This window comes from Lutra lutra, chromosome 6, assembly GCF_902655055.1.
Source record: "Lutra lutra chromosome 6, mLutLut1.2, whole genome shotgun sequence".
Lineage (NCBI taxonomy): Eukaryota > Metazoa > Chordata > Mammalia > Carnivora > Mustelidae > Lutra > Lutra lutra.
This window is the reverse complement of record NC_062283.1, coordinates 123,980,116-123,998,598: the sequence shown is the minus strand read 5'-3', so window position 1 is coordinate 123,998,598 and position 18,483 is coordinate 123,980,116. Positions and strand designations below refer to the sequence as shown.

Sequence of the window (18,483 nt, the reverse complement as noted above, 5' to 3'; positions counted from 1 at the left end):
GAGGGAGACACAGTTCTAATAATTTATGAAAATACAGGTAGAAGCTCAAGTGTAGCTTACACTTATATGTGGACTAGAGTGATCTCTGAAAGTCAGGGCTGATCATCAGCTAGTAAACATCTTTCAGTTGTATCAGCTATTGGTGGATGCCTATAAGGAAATTGGTGGTGAATTTTTTTTTAAAGATGTTATTTATTTATTTATTTATTTGACAGACAGAGATCTCAAGTAGGCAGAGAGGCTGGCAGAGAGGTAGAAGGGGGGCGTGGGGAGGCAGGCTCCTGCTGAGCAGAGAGCCCCATGCACAGCTCAATCCCAGGACCCTGGGATCATGACCTGAGCCAAAGGCAGAGGCTTTAACCCACTGAGCCACCCAGGCGCCACAAGTGCTCATGTTAATATGAGTTATTTATAATGACTATGGTCTAAAGCACTGACCCCTAAAAAAAAAAACAGCATTCGTTTTAAATTGCAATGAGACTTGAAGTAAAGAAGCAGAGAAATAAGTCTAGCATTATCCATTTCTACAAGATGTTATGGATCATTTATTGAATACTTGATTAAAAATGAATTGACCCTGTATAAAAATTTATATCCTGAATGGATTAACACAACTGCTTTCTAAAATAGTTTTCTGTTTCCTACTCAACATTGTTTAAATGTTTATCTTGTTTTAAATGTGAAGTATATAAATATATTTGGGGAAAAAATTATCTACCCTGCAAATGAGTAATCCAAACATTCTCACCAATACCCATTATCTCTGGTCTTCTTGGTGAAGGCCCTTTTAACAGGTATAAGGTGATAAAATTGTGATTTTTGACTTGCATTTTCCTAATGATTAGGGACATTGAGCATTTTATCATGTGCCTATTGCCATCTGTATGTCTTCTTTGAAAACTGTGTGTTCAGGTCCTCTGACCATTTTTTAATTGAATTATTTGTGTTTTTGCTATTGTCATTTTACTTCTTAATATATAATAAGTACCATTTCCTTTAAGAATAGATGAAAGTGATGCTTAAAGATTATGCTTAAAACATTAATTTAGGGGACACCTGGGTAGCACATTCGGTTGAGCATCTGAATCTTGGTTTCAGTTCAGGTCATGATCTCAGGGTCATGGGATTGAGCCCTGTGTAGGGCTGCACACTACCCTGTAGGGCAGCCATAGTAGAGTGTGTTTGAGGTTCTCTCTCCCTCCCCCACTGCCTGTCCCTGCTGTGGTCTCTCTGTCTCTTGAAAGTAAATAAATCAATCTTAAATCAAAAACAAAAAACTCACATTAATTTAGTTCCTTGGTTGAGCTTCCAATGAAATCTGATAGTATTTAAAAAAAATTTTTTGCATCACTTGCTTTGGTCTTTCAATATGCCAATAAGATAGCTCTCTGACCTTCAGCCATACTTTAGGAAAGGGAATTATTGCTTGTCATTCCTCATTGTGTAATTAATGGGGGTAATTAACAAGTTAGTGTTAAGATTTCAAGAGTTGACTTAATTTTCTTTCTTTAATGCCAACCCAATTATTTCAATTGGATAAAAGGATAAAAAGTTCATTGTAAAAATGGGACAGGAAATTTTTTAAAATGCTTAATTGACAAATCAGAATCATTAGTCATGCAATTAATACTTTTTGCAGAATTCTTTAAAGTTAAATTAAAAAGTAAAACTATTTATAAATTTGCTGAAACATATTATAAAATATTATATCAATGCTAGATGATTTTAAATCTTATTAATTTATACTTGACAATTTTTACTTTATTTATGGTATAATGTTCTTCCTCCATATTAAATCTAATTTGAGACTGTTTAAAATGCTTTAGGACAAGAATATTCAGCAGAATTAAAACTACTCAGTGTGGAAATGTTCAGAGAACTGAATAAATATTTTTTATAAGTGATTGATAATTTTATCTTATCAAAGTTAAATTTCTATAAAACCATTCTAGGTTTGTTTAAAAATTTTATATTTTTATTTATAAATGTATGCTTTTGTCTATTATATTGACAAATTTGAGTTACTGTCAAGTATTTTTCAAAATGTGATAATTGGCTTTTTAAGATTTGATGGTTCAGTGATTCTGAAAGTGTGGTCACTAGACAGGCAACATCATGATCACCTGGGAAATTATTAGAAAGAAAACTCTCAGGCTGCATCCCACACCTACTAAATTAGAAACTGGGAGTAAGGTCAGCAAGCAGTGTTTTAACACATATTCCTGATTATTTCAAACACTGAAGTTTGAGAAATACAAGACGAGGTTATGCTATAGGAAAAATCATTCCCCAAATCACAGCAACTTAATAGAACAAGATTTGACGTCTCTAAAAGTAAGGTCTACTGTAAGTCTAAATAATTCTCCAAGGTAGCTATTTTTGATATTTGACTCAACATTTTAAGATGCATTAGCTTATAGCACAATTGCTAAGGCAGAGAATGGGTAAGCTGGAGAATTAAGTGCCAGGCAATATAATTTTTCCACCTAAAAATGAGCAGCACTATTGCTTACATTTCATCAACCAAAGCAGTTCACAGAGTCACATCTAAATTTGTGATCTCTTGAAATTCTGAATGAATATGAGGATGGATTTTTCTATTTTTGCAAAAAATGCCATTCAGATTTTAGCAGGGATCGCCTCAAATCTGTAGTTTGCTTTGAATGATGTGTTCAGATTTTCTAAATTCAGGCAAATTTAAATTATATTAAAGTATACATTGTAAATAATGCAACATTGGTTTTTAAGTTTCTTAGCCTAGTTGTTTTAGCTTGATGTAAGACATTATGTAAATAAGTATCCCATGGTAAGCTAAACAATAAATGCTAAAGGGTCTGTTTTGTCTTTAAGGTCTGCTTATCAAAATTTTTAAATATTTGATACCTTTAAGATATAAACCACTTTTGTTCAACAAAACTGGAGCATTATATCATAATATAAAAACTGTCCATCTCCCCTGAACAAGTAAACATTATGCTGTTATTTTTAGAAAAATATGGACTTGTTTAACTGGTTGCAGATTTTCTTTATAGAACTGATTTTATAAGTTGATGAATTTTTACTACACTATTATCTAAAAATTCCTGAACTTCTTTGCTTTTGATTAGTCCTATTGTCCCTATAAGAAGTTTGATGTTAATATGAGATTTTAAAATTTGTTGCTGTCTTTGAAGATGAGTAGCGCTTTTGCTCTCTACTGTGTCTCTAATACTAGGGTCCGATATAAAAATCTGGCTTTGTTATTGAAGCCTGATTACATACAAATGATATTTATGAACTCTTTTTGTGTGTGTGTGATAAAACCTATCACAATTTAGTGTTTGGGAGAGTAGTTTGTCTTTCTACCATTTCTCTTTTCATTACATTTGAGAAAGAAATAGTCTGGAGCTTTCTACTCTTAGCATAAGACTTCTAGTTTATTGCTTCTCTCCCCAGTAAGCCATTCCAGGGAATTCATCTTCTTTAGCACTCTGTGCTCACTTTCCAGAACAATATCTGATTCATAGTAGATGCTTTACACATATTTGTTGAGTAAATAAATGAGAAAATATTAAATAGTTATGGGTCCAAGAACCTGTGTTCTGATACAATTACATGTCCCACTTGGATTTCAAAAGAATAGTTTTTGTTATTTTCATGGTGATTTAATTATAACTATAACTAAATTGTAATTCTGTATATCTAATGGAGAAAGTGCAAGATTTACTTGTGTGGATCTGAATCTAATTAATTTTTACCTCTTGACTTTATGATAAAATAAAAAGTAAACATAATTACAAAGAGGCATAAGGAAATCTTAGGTGATGGAAATATTTATTATCTTGATTGTAGTAATAATTTCCTGATGTCAAACCCCATCAAATTTTGCACTTTAAATATGTGCATTTTATACCAGAAAAAAATAGAAACAAAATACATATCAAATTGCTTTCGATTACAACATTTCTGTAAATATTTTGCTCCTACATCACTACATATCACTAATGAATATCACTAGATATCACTACAGAAATTCGAGGATGACTTGTGAGATTCTTAGGTAACAGGCTATGCTAAATTTCCTGCCAGGTAATTAAAACTGCTACATTTCTGTCTCTATCAGCATTACCTTAAAGTTTTCAATCTTCAACCAGGAATATATGGGAAGGAGAGAACAGAGACATTTGGAGAGGAAATCATCCCATTACTTATAACACAGAGAAGAGAGAAAGGAAAGATATGAATAATGAGTGAGGGTTAAATACTAATATTGATTATGGTGACAATAACGGCTATTGAGAACGTGCTGCTTGACAGCTATGATCTAAGTACTTAGCACATTCCTCATTTCTCAATTTTCACACCAACACTGTTATTGTTCCCATATAAACAAATTTGGATCTAAGTTGTAAAGAATCGTTCCAAAGTAAAATACTACTAAGTGTCAGAATCAGAATCTGAACCCCAAATGCTGAATCTGGCACTCAGGGTCTTCATTACAACTCTCTACCTTCTCACAACAGACACAAGTAGGGAAAACCCAACAAACCTCAAGTAAGAGGTGATGACAAAAATACATGGACTCCTATATGCATTGAGAGGTAAGGAGGGACTTAGCATCTGAAGATAAAATAGGATCCAGGGTCTTTGTTTTTCTGTGCACATCTCTGCATAACTATGCTCTGATGTGGACAGTTTACTCTAGGTGGAGAAGTGCTAATGCTTGCAGAAAGCATTAAACAGAAGTAATAGTATGATATGATCTTTGCAACTTTTGCACCATATGTGTTTTTGAAGACCCCAAGTTTTCTCCTGGGCTACAAAAGTGCATATTAAGCCAGGGTTTTGTTTCATGAGATTGCAAAACTCCAGCCAAACAAACAAATATAGGAGATAAACTGAGATAAGTAAATGGCATATAGGATCTTCACTTATACAGAGATGAAGATTATATCAGAACCAGCAGACAGTCCCTGTGGAAACGATGCATAATGCCCCTCATACACCTCACTTGATCATTTGCTTTTTTTTTTTTTTTTAACTAGAGATGAATAGCTTCTGCCATATTGTAAAAGGGAAGGCAAATTAAAGTTAGATAATAGAAAATATACCTGAATGGCTGGAATACACATCTTATGGATGAGTATATAAAGCATTTGGCATGGGAAGCAGAAAACAGAATTATATGTAACAGTGATGTACTAAGTGCCAGTCTCAAATATCCTTTGCTTAGGTCAGAGTTTTTTTGTCCTTGATACATTGGGACCAGATAATTCTTTCCTGTGAGGAGCTGTCCTGTACATTGTAGTATGTTTAGCAGCATCCCTGGCCTCTACTCACCAAATCCCAGGAGCATTCCTCACTCCTAGTTCTGAGGAAAATATCTCGAGACATTGCCAGATGTCCCCTGGAGGCAATTATCAGCCCTGATGAAGACTCTGGCTTCTCCTAGTATGTTCCTAGGCATTTTTTTAATTAATTATTTTTATTAACATATAATGTATTACTTGCCCCATGGGCACAGGTCTGTGAATCGTCAGGCTTACACACTTCACAGCGCTCACCATATCACATACCCTCCCCAGTGTCCATAACCCAACCGCCCCCTCCTTGTCCCCCTTCCCCCAAGATGGGATTGGTAGGCATTGTTTTTTGTTAACTATGTTGCAGATTTAAGATAAAGATACACTATAGCTTTAGATAAGTATGGTTTAGAGGTCTATCTGTAGATTAGAAATTGATATACATAGGCTCAGTACAATTAGGATTGGGTAGCAGTATCTCTGTTTATTGGTCACATGAGCATTTTTTTAGTCACCTACTAAATGCCTCCAGGTTCTAGAGGTACAAATATGAAGAACATATTGCACGTTTGTATTAGACCAAAGATACTATTCATCCAGATTCTTAAAGATCCACTCTGGTAGTCTGTTAGATCATCAGAAACCACAAATTGCAGGCCTTATTACTTCGTACCTGCATAGAGATAGTTTCACTGAGTTATCATGATTTCCCTGTAGGTAGATATGAACATTTCCTTTAAAGTGATTTTTTAGGTTTTGTTTTGTTTGTTTGTTTGTTTTAAGTTACAAGTCAAGATACTGTGGTCCGCTGCTATTCAATGTCCTCAATGCAGAGATTTCCATGATAAACTAAGGCTTGAGCTCAAAGCTATAAGGGTTGTTTATCAACCTATGAGTCTGCATACTTACTGTTTGAGATAATAGTAAATATACTTTTAAAATTATAGGAACTAAAGGGACTACACATTCTGAAAAATCATCAGAACCACCCTCTATCCAGAGGTTCCTTTTAACTACTTTCTCCTTTTACTTCCCTCCAAAGAGATAGTTCAGGTTCTGGAATAAAAACAAACAAACAAATAAATAAGCAAAATAGTAACAGCTCCAGAAATTGTGATTATATATATATATATATATAATATACATATATACATATATAATATACATATATATATAATATACATATATACATATATAATATACATATATATATAATATACATATATACATATATAATATACATATATATATATATTTTTTTTTTATTCCTGTGGTGTTATTTAATCCTTGCAAGAGGCACAGAAAAACCATAAAGAGCATAGAAGTAAGGAAGTTATGTAACTTGGCCAATGCCACACATTTCATTATTACCATGTCTGGCTGAATCTAAAGTCCATGCTTTCCCATTCTACCACCTTGCTTCCGGGCCACAGTAGGTTGGGGTAATATTAAAAATGTTTCACCGCCTGGGCACCTGGGTGGCTCATACCCTCATAGGGTTAAAGCCTATGCCTTTGGCTCAGGTCATGACCCAGCGTCCTGGGATCAAGGCCCACATTGGGCTCTATGCTCAGCAGAGAGCCTGCTTCCCCCTCTCTCTCTGCCTACTTGTGATCTCTGTCTGCCAAATAAATAAATAAAATCTTTAAAAAAAAATGAGCATGTATGTTGAAGTCTTTACAGTGAGGTATTTTTAAAGAAATTACATTGTTGTTATTTTGCTATTAATTTCTAAGGCATCCTAGAATAGGCAATAATGGAACATATACATATAAAACTACATATGCACATATACAAATATAAACACATATACACATATAAAATAAGTGCTAAATATCTCAAAAATCTTCAGTTTCCCAAAAATCCTTCTCTAAAATAAAAACAAAACAAAACAAAACAAACAAACAAAAAAACTAAACAACAACAATAAAAAACGAACAATAATGAAAATCTTCCTTGACTTGAAATTCTTTCTTTCTTTCTCCCCTGGTGTTTTCTCTCCTTGCTTTTCGTCTGGAACACTCGTAGCTTCAGATATTCCCATGGCATATTTCCTCAGCTCATTAAAGTCTTAACTCAAGTGTCACCTTCTGAGTAAGTTCTCCTCTGACAATGCAACTTAATATTGTAATACTCACTCCCTTGCACTCCTTCTATATTTCCTTGCTTTATTTCTCTCCATAGCACCTACCACATTTGATACAATGTAATATACATATTTATTTTGTTATTGTTTATCACCCTTTACCAGAATACAAACTCCACAAGTCAAAGAATTTTTATCTATTTTGTTCACTCTTGTATCTCCAGTATCTAAAACAATGACAACACATAATAAATATTTGATTAGTTTTTATAAACTAAATAAAGGAATAAACTTAAAATAAAGCAAAAAGAGAAAAATAAATAGATGAATTAATTACAAAATAGTTAACATTCTCATGCCAAGGAAAGCATCATTCCTGCTAAATGGGTGACATGAATATGCTGAAAATAAGATTTACTACAGAATTAATGATGAATTATTTTATTTCAACCAAAGTCTTGCATCATACAAAGAACAAAATTATCAACTCACATGGGTAAGAGTCAGGGAAGGTTACTTCACATTTATACTTTGTAAGAATATTTTAAGGTGCATCCTGAAGGTGGGGAATAGATCACCAAACGGGAAGGGCATATCAGGTAAGGAGAACAGTTTGTGCACAGCAAAGAGACTTGAAAGAGCAGAACATGATTGGTAAGGGGGAATTAAATTACTCAAGGAAGGCTGTGGCGTAAGTATTGAGAGAAGAAATACCAGGAAAGCAAAATCAAAGAGGCATGAGAATGACAGTGACAGAGGCTGCATGTGTCATGCCAAGAAATTAGAACTCATTCTTCCAAGAATGGAGGACTCACCAGACAGTGTTAAGACTGGGAATGACATCACCAGATTGTCATTGCAAAAAAAGACCATTTTGTCTGCATAAGATAGATGAACTTAAATAGAGTACCAGGTGGAACATGGTCAAGGCTGTATGCAGGTGTATGCAGGTGTGTTAACTAAGACAGGGGTGGGAATAGAGAATAAAGCCAAATTTGGGAATTCCAAGATAAAAATGAGAATGTTTGGGGTGCCTGGGTGGCTCAGTGGGTTGGGGCCTCTGCCTTCAGCTCGGGTCATGATCCCGGGGTCCTGGGATGGAGTCCCACGTCAGGCTCTCTGCTCGGTGGGGGGCCTGCTTCCTCCTCTCTCTCTGCCTGCTTCTCTGCCTGCTTGTGATCTCTGTCAAATAAATAAATAAAATCTTTTAAAAAAATGAGAATGTTTAAGTGATCTATTGAAAATGAGGGATGACAGAAAGACGAGAATCTAGTCTGATCACTGTGGATATGGCTGGGAAACCTAAGAAATAGGGAAAAACCAGGAGAAAAAGAAAGTTTGGAATAGAGACAATGAGTCTGGTTTTTGTCATGTTGGGTTTGATGTGCCTCTGAGACATCCAAATAAATATGATCAATCGGGGCTAGATCTATGAGTATGGAACATGGTAGAAACAAGTGAAGGTGTAGATCAGTTATCTATAGAATTAGAGGCAAAGGAAGGTATGGGGCAGAGGAAAATCTTTTGGAGAAATAAAATAAGCAGAGAACAAGACTAAAAAAAACTTGAATATCAGTTTTTAAGGAGCAGTTTTAAATATCAGTTTTTCATTACCATTTTATGAATATAAAAATGGAATAAATGGCTGAAAGGAAGGAAGAGGTAACAAGGAGAGAGTGATAGCACAGAGACCAAAGAAGGAGAGTTTTTTTTTTCCCTTGAAGACAGAGTAGTCGGAATTGTCAAGGGCATCGGAGAGGGAATATAAGCCTTCCCCTTCTCCCTATCCTGCATAGAGAAGGAGACAAACAGCAGGAAAAGGCTAGGGGAAAAGTAACTACCAAGAGGCTCTTGCCAAATTTATCATGTTCCAGATTTAAATTTAGGAAAACTGGCAGTGTCTGACTGTCACCAGGGAATTATTTTCACTTTATTATTTTCTTCTCTTCCAATGAAAACAAATTCTGCTGATCACTGGGTCTGGTATAAGACCCGTCCCTTCTATTTTATTAGACCCGCAGATATGCAGGAATATGACTTGTGTGATTGTTGTGGATTAGAAATCTTATTTTCATGTTTTAGGGTTGGCATAAATTTTAAAGATTTTAAAATTGAAGAAAAATGAGCTCTTTGAATATGTTTAAAAATATTCACTGTCATGTAATCAGAGCCCAAGTAATAATATTCCAAATAATTTTTATGCTAGCTTAAATAGGAATAAAGAAACTCTGTTCAAGCAAAACCAACTTTGTAGAAACACTAATATACCAAGCTATGTAATCAACTATATCCAAATAATTAGGGTTAACTCATAATTTCTTATTGTATGTGCTCTTGGAATTAAAGAACTTGGAGCTTTGTACTTAGATTGTACAACATATAATCATCTTAGATCCAAACTACCCTACTTCCTGAAAGAAAATTGAAATTATTTGGTTATAAATTTTATAATACAAAAATTGCCATAGTATTGAAAATTAGTGTCTTCCAGGAATATATATTTTCATATTAACTTATCTTCTTAAATTATTTTATTTTATCCTATTTAAACACAGGTCCAAGATAAAAAAAATTACTATTAGTTAATTTTGCATTTATTAAACTAACTCCAAAAGCACAGACAGAGGTGTGTGGAGCGTAATCTATACATATACTTCATCCAAGTTAATAAAGTTTGTAAAGAAAGCATTACTGCTTTTCTTTAGTATATAGACCTTCTTTTCTATATTCATATCATAGAAATTACTCAAAGATCAGCCTGTTAAATATTATAATCCCTTAAAAAAATGACTGATTTCAGGGCATCTGCATGGTTCAATCAGTTAAGCATCTGCCTTTGGCTCGGGTCATGATCCCAGGGTCCTCGGATCAAACCCCACGTCAGGCTTCCTGCTCAGGAGAGAGCCTGCTTCTCTCTCTCCCTCTCCCCTTCTTCCCTGCTCATGTGTGTGTATTCTCTCTCTCTCTCTCAAATAAATAAAAAAAAATTTTAAAAGTTAAGACAGTTTAAAAGTCTATATTGATTTCCATGACTGCCTACTCACTAAAATAACTGAATTTTCTTGTACCATGACCTTGTTTTTTGGCAAAATTTTTATTTCCTCATACCACAAAGAATTACAAATGAAGGACAGAACAAATGGCAATGAAAGTACCATAGGCTCATTTTAAAAAATTTTTATTTATTCATATAATTTTTTAAAGATTTTATTTATTTACTTGATGGAGAGAGAGAGAGAGAGAGAGAGAGAACACAAGCAGGGGAACAGCAGGCAGAGGGAGAAGCAGGCTCCCTGCCTAGTAAGGAGCCTGATGCAGGGCTTCATCCCAGGACTCTGGGATCACGACCTGAGCCAAAGGCGACAGTTAACAAACTGAGCCACCCAAGCACCCCTATGCCCATTTTTTAGAAGATTTATTTATTTATTTTAGACGGGGCAGGGAGGGGCAGAGACAGAGAGAGAATCTGAAGCATTTCCTCCCTGCTAAGCACGGAGGCAAATGCCAGGCTTGATCTCAAGACCCCCAGATCATGACCTGAGCTGAAATCAAGAGTTGAATGCTTAACCAACTGAGCCACCAAGGCACTCCTATATGCCCATTTGAAAATTCCTGTTTCCCAAAATGCATTTATCATACCTTCAACACCACTGGATGATTCCAAGGGAATATTTTATAGTCACTTCAAGATAATGTGTTGAGAACCAAATACACTCTCTCCTCTCTGAAATCTCTTTTTCTTGTTTTCCCCTCTTAGGTAAATATGCCAATGATTAATAGCCCAGACCAGAAACATAAAGGTCATTATTTCTCTGTCTCCATCACTCCCTCCTCTTTTTATTTACTTACTAAACCCTACAATCCGTATCTTCTATAATTTCCTAGAATCTCTACCTCAATAACATTCCATCAAAAACTTCTTAAGTAAGATTGTCATCTTTTTTTCAACCTGATTAATTTAGAAATTCTCTTGTTTCTGGTCTTGTCTTGTTCCCTACCATATCCCAATAGCCCTGATATGTTCTCCACACTAAAGGCAGAGAGCCTTTACAAAAATAGTTCTGTGTCATTCCTTTGCTTAAAATAATGATGACAAAATGAACCAAACCAGACCAACTAACATTTTATAACAGTATTAAATTAAACAGAGTATGTTCTGAAGTTGACTGCCTGGGGTCAAAACCCAGATCTACAATTTACTTGCTGTGAAACCTTGGGCAAATTATCCCAATTCTCTGCATCTAAATTTTCTCATGTTAAAAAAAAAAAAAGTAGGATTAATAATTCCTTTTTCCTAGAGTACAGTAAGGTATAAATAGCACAAAGCCATGAAATTTGCATTATTGTGAGTTTTAAGCTACTACTATGTGGGCTCTATAAGGCAGGACAATAGTCCTCTAAGTATATATTATCTTTACTTTACAAATGCATCAACTCAGACTTTTAAAATCAAGTAACTTGCTGAAAAGTATACAACAGAGCCCGGATTTCAATATAGAATGTTTTGACATCAAAGACATAGTAACCATGATAGACCAGTCTACCAGATGTCCCTGTCTCTATGTTCTTTTTCAAGTTCATAGGAAGAAAACTGAATGTGTATATGCCCATCTCATTGACACGCTCAATGGTGGTTTGGGAAGCAGGATCATATCGTGCAAAATGATAGGTATTGCTATAGACGTGCAGATATGGCAGAAGGGGAAGTTTTTAAGGTAGATACATGAGTCAGGTAATAACCAGGTGCTGATGACAGAATAGTTCATAGCCTTAGGGTTCATTCTGCTCAGGTGTGTATTTGATCCAGTGTAAAATATAGCCAAGAAAACTCATTTATAATGTGATGAATGTTATCATGGGTGAGGGTCAGGGGTAGTACCAGGTGCTGGGATGCGCTGGGGTAAACTTTCTTTGTGACAGCTAAGCCAGACAGTTATGTGTGAGCATGTATGTGTAAATGTGCAGGAGCACATGTGTATGAATTTAGTGGAGGAGTGGAGGGCAGAAAGAGAAATTTCTAGGTGAACAGAAATAGGATATTGGGCAACTTGAAAGAAGTTTAATGACTCATCTGAAAAGACATAAGTGAGGAATTCAGACTCAAAGGTCACTGGAAAGCTACAGGAATTAGATCATGTCAGGTCTTAGAAGTCTCTTCAACAAGTTTTGACTTTATCCTTACAGCAATGAGAAGCTATTAATAAGGAGAATGGATCACAATTGCATTTTTTTTTAAAATACTCTAACTGCAGAGTGGAGACTGGATTTTAGTGGATACAGACTTGAAGTAGAGGGTCAGTTAGAAAGCTGTTAATAATAATCCAGGTGAGAGATAATGGTGATCTTGACCTGAGAAGTACCAGAGGATGGGAAAAAAAGATTTGAGAGATCATACAGGTGTAGCATTGACAACTGTTATAGCCTGATCGAGGGGCCTGAAGAGGGAAAAATGAAGGGAGATGTTCACATTTCTGTCTTCAGCTGTTGGTGGGCAGAAAAGCTAGTCACTGAAGGAAGCAGGAATGGTGTGATAATAACCTATTTCCTTTGGGACTCACAGAACTGTTTTGATGATGAAGTAAAATAGTTTATGTAATAGCAACTATCACAATGCCTACTGCCTTATAGCTCTGTTCTGTAGTTATTTTCATTCTCATCTCATTTCCAAAGTTGTACCAGTGTTTAGTAGCAAAATTGGGAATAGAATTCCAGGCTTTTGTTTACCAGTCCAGAGTTCTTTGTTAATGGACTGCTGGTCTATAAACAAAGATGAAACACAGGGATTTTAAAGCAAATATTCAGAACTTATCCTGGAATTGCTTACGAGCTGACAGCTATCCAACTTATTTTTAGTTTATATTTAAAGTGAATCATATGTTCCAAAATGACTGACAGAAACACAGCTTTGTTTCTGAAGCCAATTCTTTTCCATCATTTTTGGACATCATTCAGAGCTATAACAGACTTTCAGGGTGTTTAAAAGCATTCATCCACGACAACAACAAATGCTAATTATCATAAAAAATAAACAGCTCCTGTTAACATCATTCTAAGAATTTCTCCTACTCCAGCATTATATTTCATCTATCATCCCATCTGTTTTGGGGTGGGAACAAAGACTGGATGAAAGTATAATTATCATGTATCAAACTGGACAACACAACAAAACAGAAATGAATATAAATGGGAGGGATAGCATACATAATAAATAAATCTGGCAAGGGAAAAAAGAAATGTAAATAAAATGGCACAGTGTGTCCTGCAGTAAACAGCAGATACATAAGTCCATAATGGAGTCAATAATGTTTATCTTGCTAAGTATGAGGTGGATTTTTCCCCATTTCAGTTCATAATCCTTGCTATAATCAGATTTCCTCCCACATGATCAAACAGGCATCTTGTTCACTTGGGAAGTTTACAAATCCTCTCTGCTGAATTCTCTCATTAAAATTCCACCTTGAGACTTTTAAAAATAGCTGAAAAGAAAAAAAAAAAGTCTACTTCCAAATATTTATGAATACATTTCAAAGGGAATCTTAGGGTCAGTTCTATCTTATAAAAATATCAAGAACAGCCACATTCTCAGAAGTGTGTTAAATTAAAAGGGACCAGGGCTCCTGGGTGGCTCAGTCCTGATCCCAGGGTCCTGGGATAGAGTCCTGCATTGGGCTCCCTACTTAGCAGGGGTGTGGGGTAAGGGACTACTCCTCCCTCTCCCTCTGCCCCTCCCCTAGTTTGTGCTCTCTCTTGCTTACTCGCTCTCAAATAAATAAATAAAATCTTTTAAAAAAATAAAAATAAATAAATTTAAAGGTACTACCAGTGGCCAGTTGCAGATGCCACTAGCTCACTACAAATGTAGTAAAAACATGGACAATCACATATCCCTAAATAGGAACTAGAAGCTCAGCCAGGGGCAGAACTTTGCTCTATTGGAATAAACACACCTGCACTGGTCCCTGGCAAATAGTAGATTCCTTACCAATATATTTTAAATTAAATGTTGCATGAAATAGAGCAATTATAAGCTTTTATTCTCCTCAGAGTACTTTTAAGATACACCTACTCTACAGATAATTTTGTAGTGACTCTTAGTATTAATATTTAAGTAATCAGGTTTTAGAATCTCCAAGTATTTATGTCACTTTCAAAGTGAAGAGTAGAGCAAATTTTCTTTCAAATAGTTTCAAACTATTTTAATAAATTTAATCTGAGTTCAAGTTTCCATTAAAAGTGTATATATTGAATTAACTAATTACATGTATTTCTCTATTTAAATTTGCTTCAATGATATAAATGTTTAGAATGTAATTTAAAGCAAAAGATTAATTACATATGAAGCTTTGCTTTATCAAATTGTGATTTGAGGGGCGCCTCAGTGGCTCAGTGGGTTAAGCCGCTGCCTTCGGCTCGGGTCATGATCTCAGAGTCCTGGGATCGAGCCCCGCATCGGGCTCTCTGCTCAGCAGGGAGCCTGCTTCCTCCTCTCTCTGCCTGCCTCTCTGCCTGCTTGTGATCTCTCTGTCAAATAAATAAATAAAATCTTTAAAAAAAAATTGTGATTTGATCTTGGTCACAAATCCCATTATCATTTTAGTCAATCACTCAAGAGATACATATGTGAAATAAAAATGTCATAATACACACACACACACACCCACACACACATACAGAATAGTGAAGAAGGTGTACTATCCATAAACATTTTGAACATTTGCCAATATCCTTTCTACCATGAGGAGTTTTAAAATAATAAGAAATAAATATAAATATCACATGTACAACATATACCTATATGCACTCATGTATGTGTGTATATACCATGTGTGTATACATGTATATATGAAGATATGTGATGTTTGGATAGCATTCACCTGAATTAAATCAGAGGGAACAGAGAAGTAAATAACTCACAGATTCACAATGTGTATGTATTCATATTTATATAGTTCCATATATGACCATTCATAAAGAGTTACGGACCAATTTGTAACTGAGGTTTTCCTGGACCATCACATTATAACACCCCAGAAAAACCATTCACATGGAATCTACCATTTATAATTTGACATAAAGAAATTTATCAACAACAGAAAAGTAATGATTTGGGAGTAAAACATCATACAACAAACTTAGTAAGTCTAATTTCAGTTAAAAGACATCAAATGTACTTACTAAGATATTTTTTGAAGGGCTTTTATTTATATTTTTAAGTTAAAATTATTCATGAACATTTCACTTTTTAAAATCAGAAAAGTGAAATTACTCTCTTAATGGGTATTGAGACTCAGTCCTTTTTACTCTAATGAAAATGTTTTTCAAGTTATATTTTTGTTTTCTCAACCCTATAATTCTCTCTTCCATTGTCTTCCTGGGAGAATTGCTATCTGTCTAGTTGGTCAATTTTATGGGCAAAGGGACTTAGTCCTGCACATAGTTCTAAATCTTGCACGCATGAACAAAGTGTGCTACTAGATTACTTTGGGAGAATTTAATTCAAATGAATTTCAATTTTTATGTGAACATGAATGTATAGTGAAATGTCTTAGAATAAAATACTATAATCACACCATATTTTAAGAGCACTATTTGGACCATTGATAAACATCTTAATGCAAAATTCCTGTCACTATAAAATAATCAATATATATGAACTTCTAGCAGTATAGCTGCCAAGAAAAATAAAATACATTTATTTTCCATGTTTTACTTTCAATATATTTATCTATGAGACTTGTTTTTAATTGCTACTTCAAAACAACAATTCATATATAAAAATAATAATATACATTAGAACACGAAAGCACAAACAACCTCTAGCCAGCAAACACTCATTAAATACTCATCAAAGACACTGTAATAAATATCACCTAGAAAACTCTATTTTCCAAATCCCTAAACTATGTCTACACATAGTTCTAAAAACTCTGAGTATTTCAATGGGTATTACATTGTTTCAAATTTGAAAAAAAAAACATTTTTTAAACTTCAAACATGCTATATAGATATAAAAGTTATTATTTATCATACACATTTTTGGCACATAAATGGCCAAAGAAAATGTTAAGTCAAAATCCTGAATTTCTTGATAAGTTTCACTAACAGTCAATTGTAAGACTTTACTGTAGGAAACTATTCTGAATCTAGCAGAAGAATTCTTTGAATAAAATTTCAATATTATATTTTATACACTCTCTATCCTTCATCCAATATTATAGTTCATGCTAACTGATCCTTCACAGGAAAGAAAAGTGCTTATCTCACAAATACAGAGAGAAAGTATGGAATTTAGCTGTTCTTTGGATGTGTGAAATTAGTGTTGATGCTTGATTCCAAATGTCTTTCCATCCCTCACCTTAATTAAAACACCAAAGAAGAACATAGTAAGAATCTTGAACAAGTTTCAGAATGTTGCGCATACTTAAAGCATAGCCCTGAAGGCTACTGATTTTTCTTACCAGTGCTGTCATCATACACGACTGTGACAGTTTTCCACTTGAAGAACTGCACCAAATCCAAAATGGCACGGCTGAGTGAAGAGAAGTCTGGGTAAAGACTGACATAGAAGGAATCTTTGTTGTCCGACACCTGGTGCTTCCAGCGGGTCTGAATGTGGGGAACCCCCAGAGCATTGCAGATAGACTGCACAGCATTTGCTGAAGAGCTGTGTGAAGGCCCGAAGATGGCAGCTACCCCAAGAGACAGCTGATCACAGGCTGAAGAGGAGATAGAAGTCGGTCAATAATGAGAGATGCCAGCTTGCCAACGTTACCACATTATTATCGTAAGCCTGAAGGTTTATCCTGAAGAAAGATTTTGTTTTCCTTATAAATAACATCTACATTTAGATAATTTCCATATTTTGTTGAACTCCAAACATTATGTTTGTTAGAAGGGAAATTCTTCCAGACATCTGCAGCTCAGTGTTCAAATAATTTTACAAATAATGTCAAAAGAGGGAAAGGGGAAGGGTATTCTAGAATTTAAGAAGGAAGGGGAATGAATGAATATAAACTTCAATGGATTTTAGTGGGTGACAAAATTTGTAAACCCCTTTTAATATTTTGTAAACCAAATGAGTTTAACACCTCTTAATTCCTAAGACAGTAACCTGTTTGTTGCTAGAACATGCTAGTCTCTGGGCACTTGGGTGGTTCAGTTAGTTAAGTGTCTGCCTTCAGCTCAGTTCCTGATCCTTCTGGGATCAAGTCCCAAGTCAGGCCCTCTGCTCAGCAGGGAGTCTGTTTCTCCCTCTCCCTCTTCTGGCCACCCTACCCCAACTAGTGTTTGTGCATGCTCCCTCTCTCAAATAAATAAATAAAACCTTTAAAAAATGTTTAAAAAGAACATGCTAGTCTGTTATTTTTACCTTACTCCTTTGAATATCTCATTAAGAAACCTATTAATATTTTTTATGCTTCACCCATATTCCATATTCTTTGGTCTAAATTATTTCATTTGAGACAGAGCTTCTTCTTCCTAATGGAAATAATCATGAACTATGTCACTAATCAAATGCACTTGTCTTACAGTTAATGACTTATTTTGCAATTATGATGACAAATGTAGTATTTCACAATAACCTTTACCCTTTTTTTCCAGCCTTTAAAACCTTTCATCACCCTGACATGGTTCTGAAATGTGGAAACTTATTTGTATTCATAAAGATATGAATTCAAAGGGCAGGCAGAATATAGGCTTTGATAAACACTAGTTAGCTGGGGGATAAAAAGGGTACTTTCATCTCACGGAATATTGTACCTTATCAGTTGCTATTAATATTAATGAAATTAGAAGAAATCTAGACCAGGTTAGAATTATAAATAATTATGTACATTTCCATCAAGGTAAGATAGCTAATAAAACAATATTAGAATTACAGAAAAGTAAATGTTGTTTTAAAAATATGAATTTAGAGCAAATGCTTTCTAAGTCCACTCCTTTGAGAAAATCTATATTATGAAATTCAATTCCTGTTAATGCTAACTATGCAAAAGAATGCTAACTATGCAAAGAAAAGATCACCCACTTAGATAAGTAAGACTATGGAAACCTCTCTCAAAACACGCTTACTACCAAGATTGTTATTTGGTTAAAATAATGTGTTGATAATAG

The 18,483-nt window shown here is 34.7% G+C and overlaps 1 protein-coding gene across 4 annotated transcripts in view; it reads right to left on the bottom strand.

Moving 5' to 3' along the window:
• GRIK2 (glutamate ionotropic receptor kainate type subunit 2) overlaps positions 1 to 18,483 on the bottom strand; it is a 639,603-nt gene that overhangs the window by 376,843 nt on the left and 244,277 nt on the right. For all 4 annotated transcript variants that reach the window (XM_047734793.1, XM_047734792.1, XM_047734790.1 and 1 more), the window contains exon 4: positions 16,827 to 17,084. In XM_047734793.1, the coding sequence (XP_047590749.1) occupies positions 16,827 to 17,084 (258 nt within the window). The remainder of the gene's footprint in view (positions 1 to 16,826; positions 17,085 to 18,483) is intronic.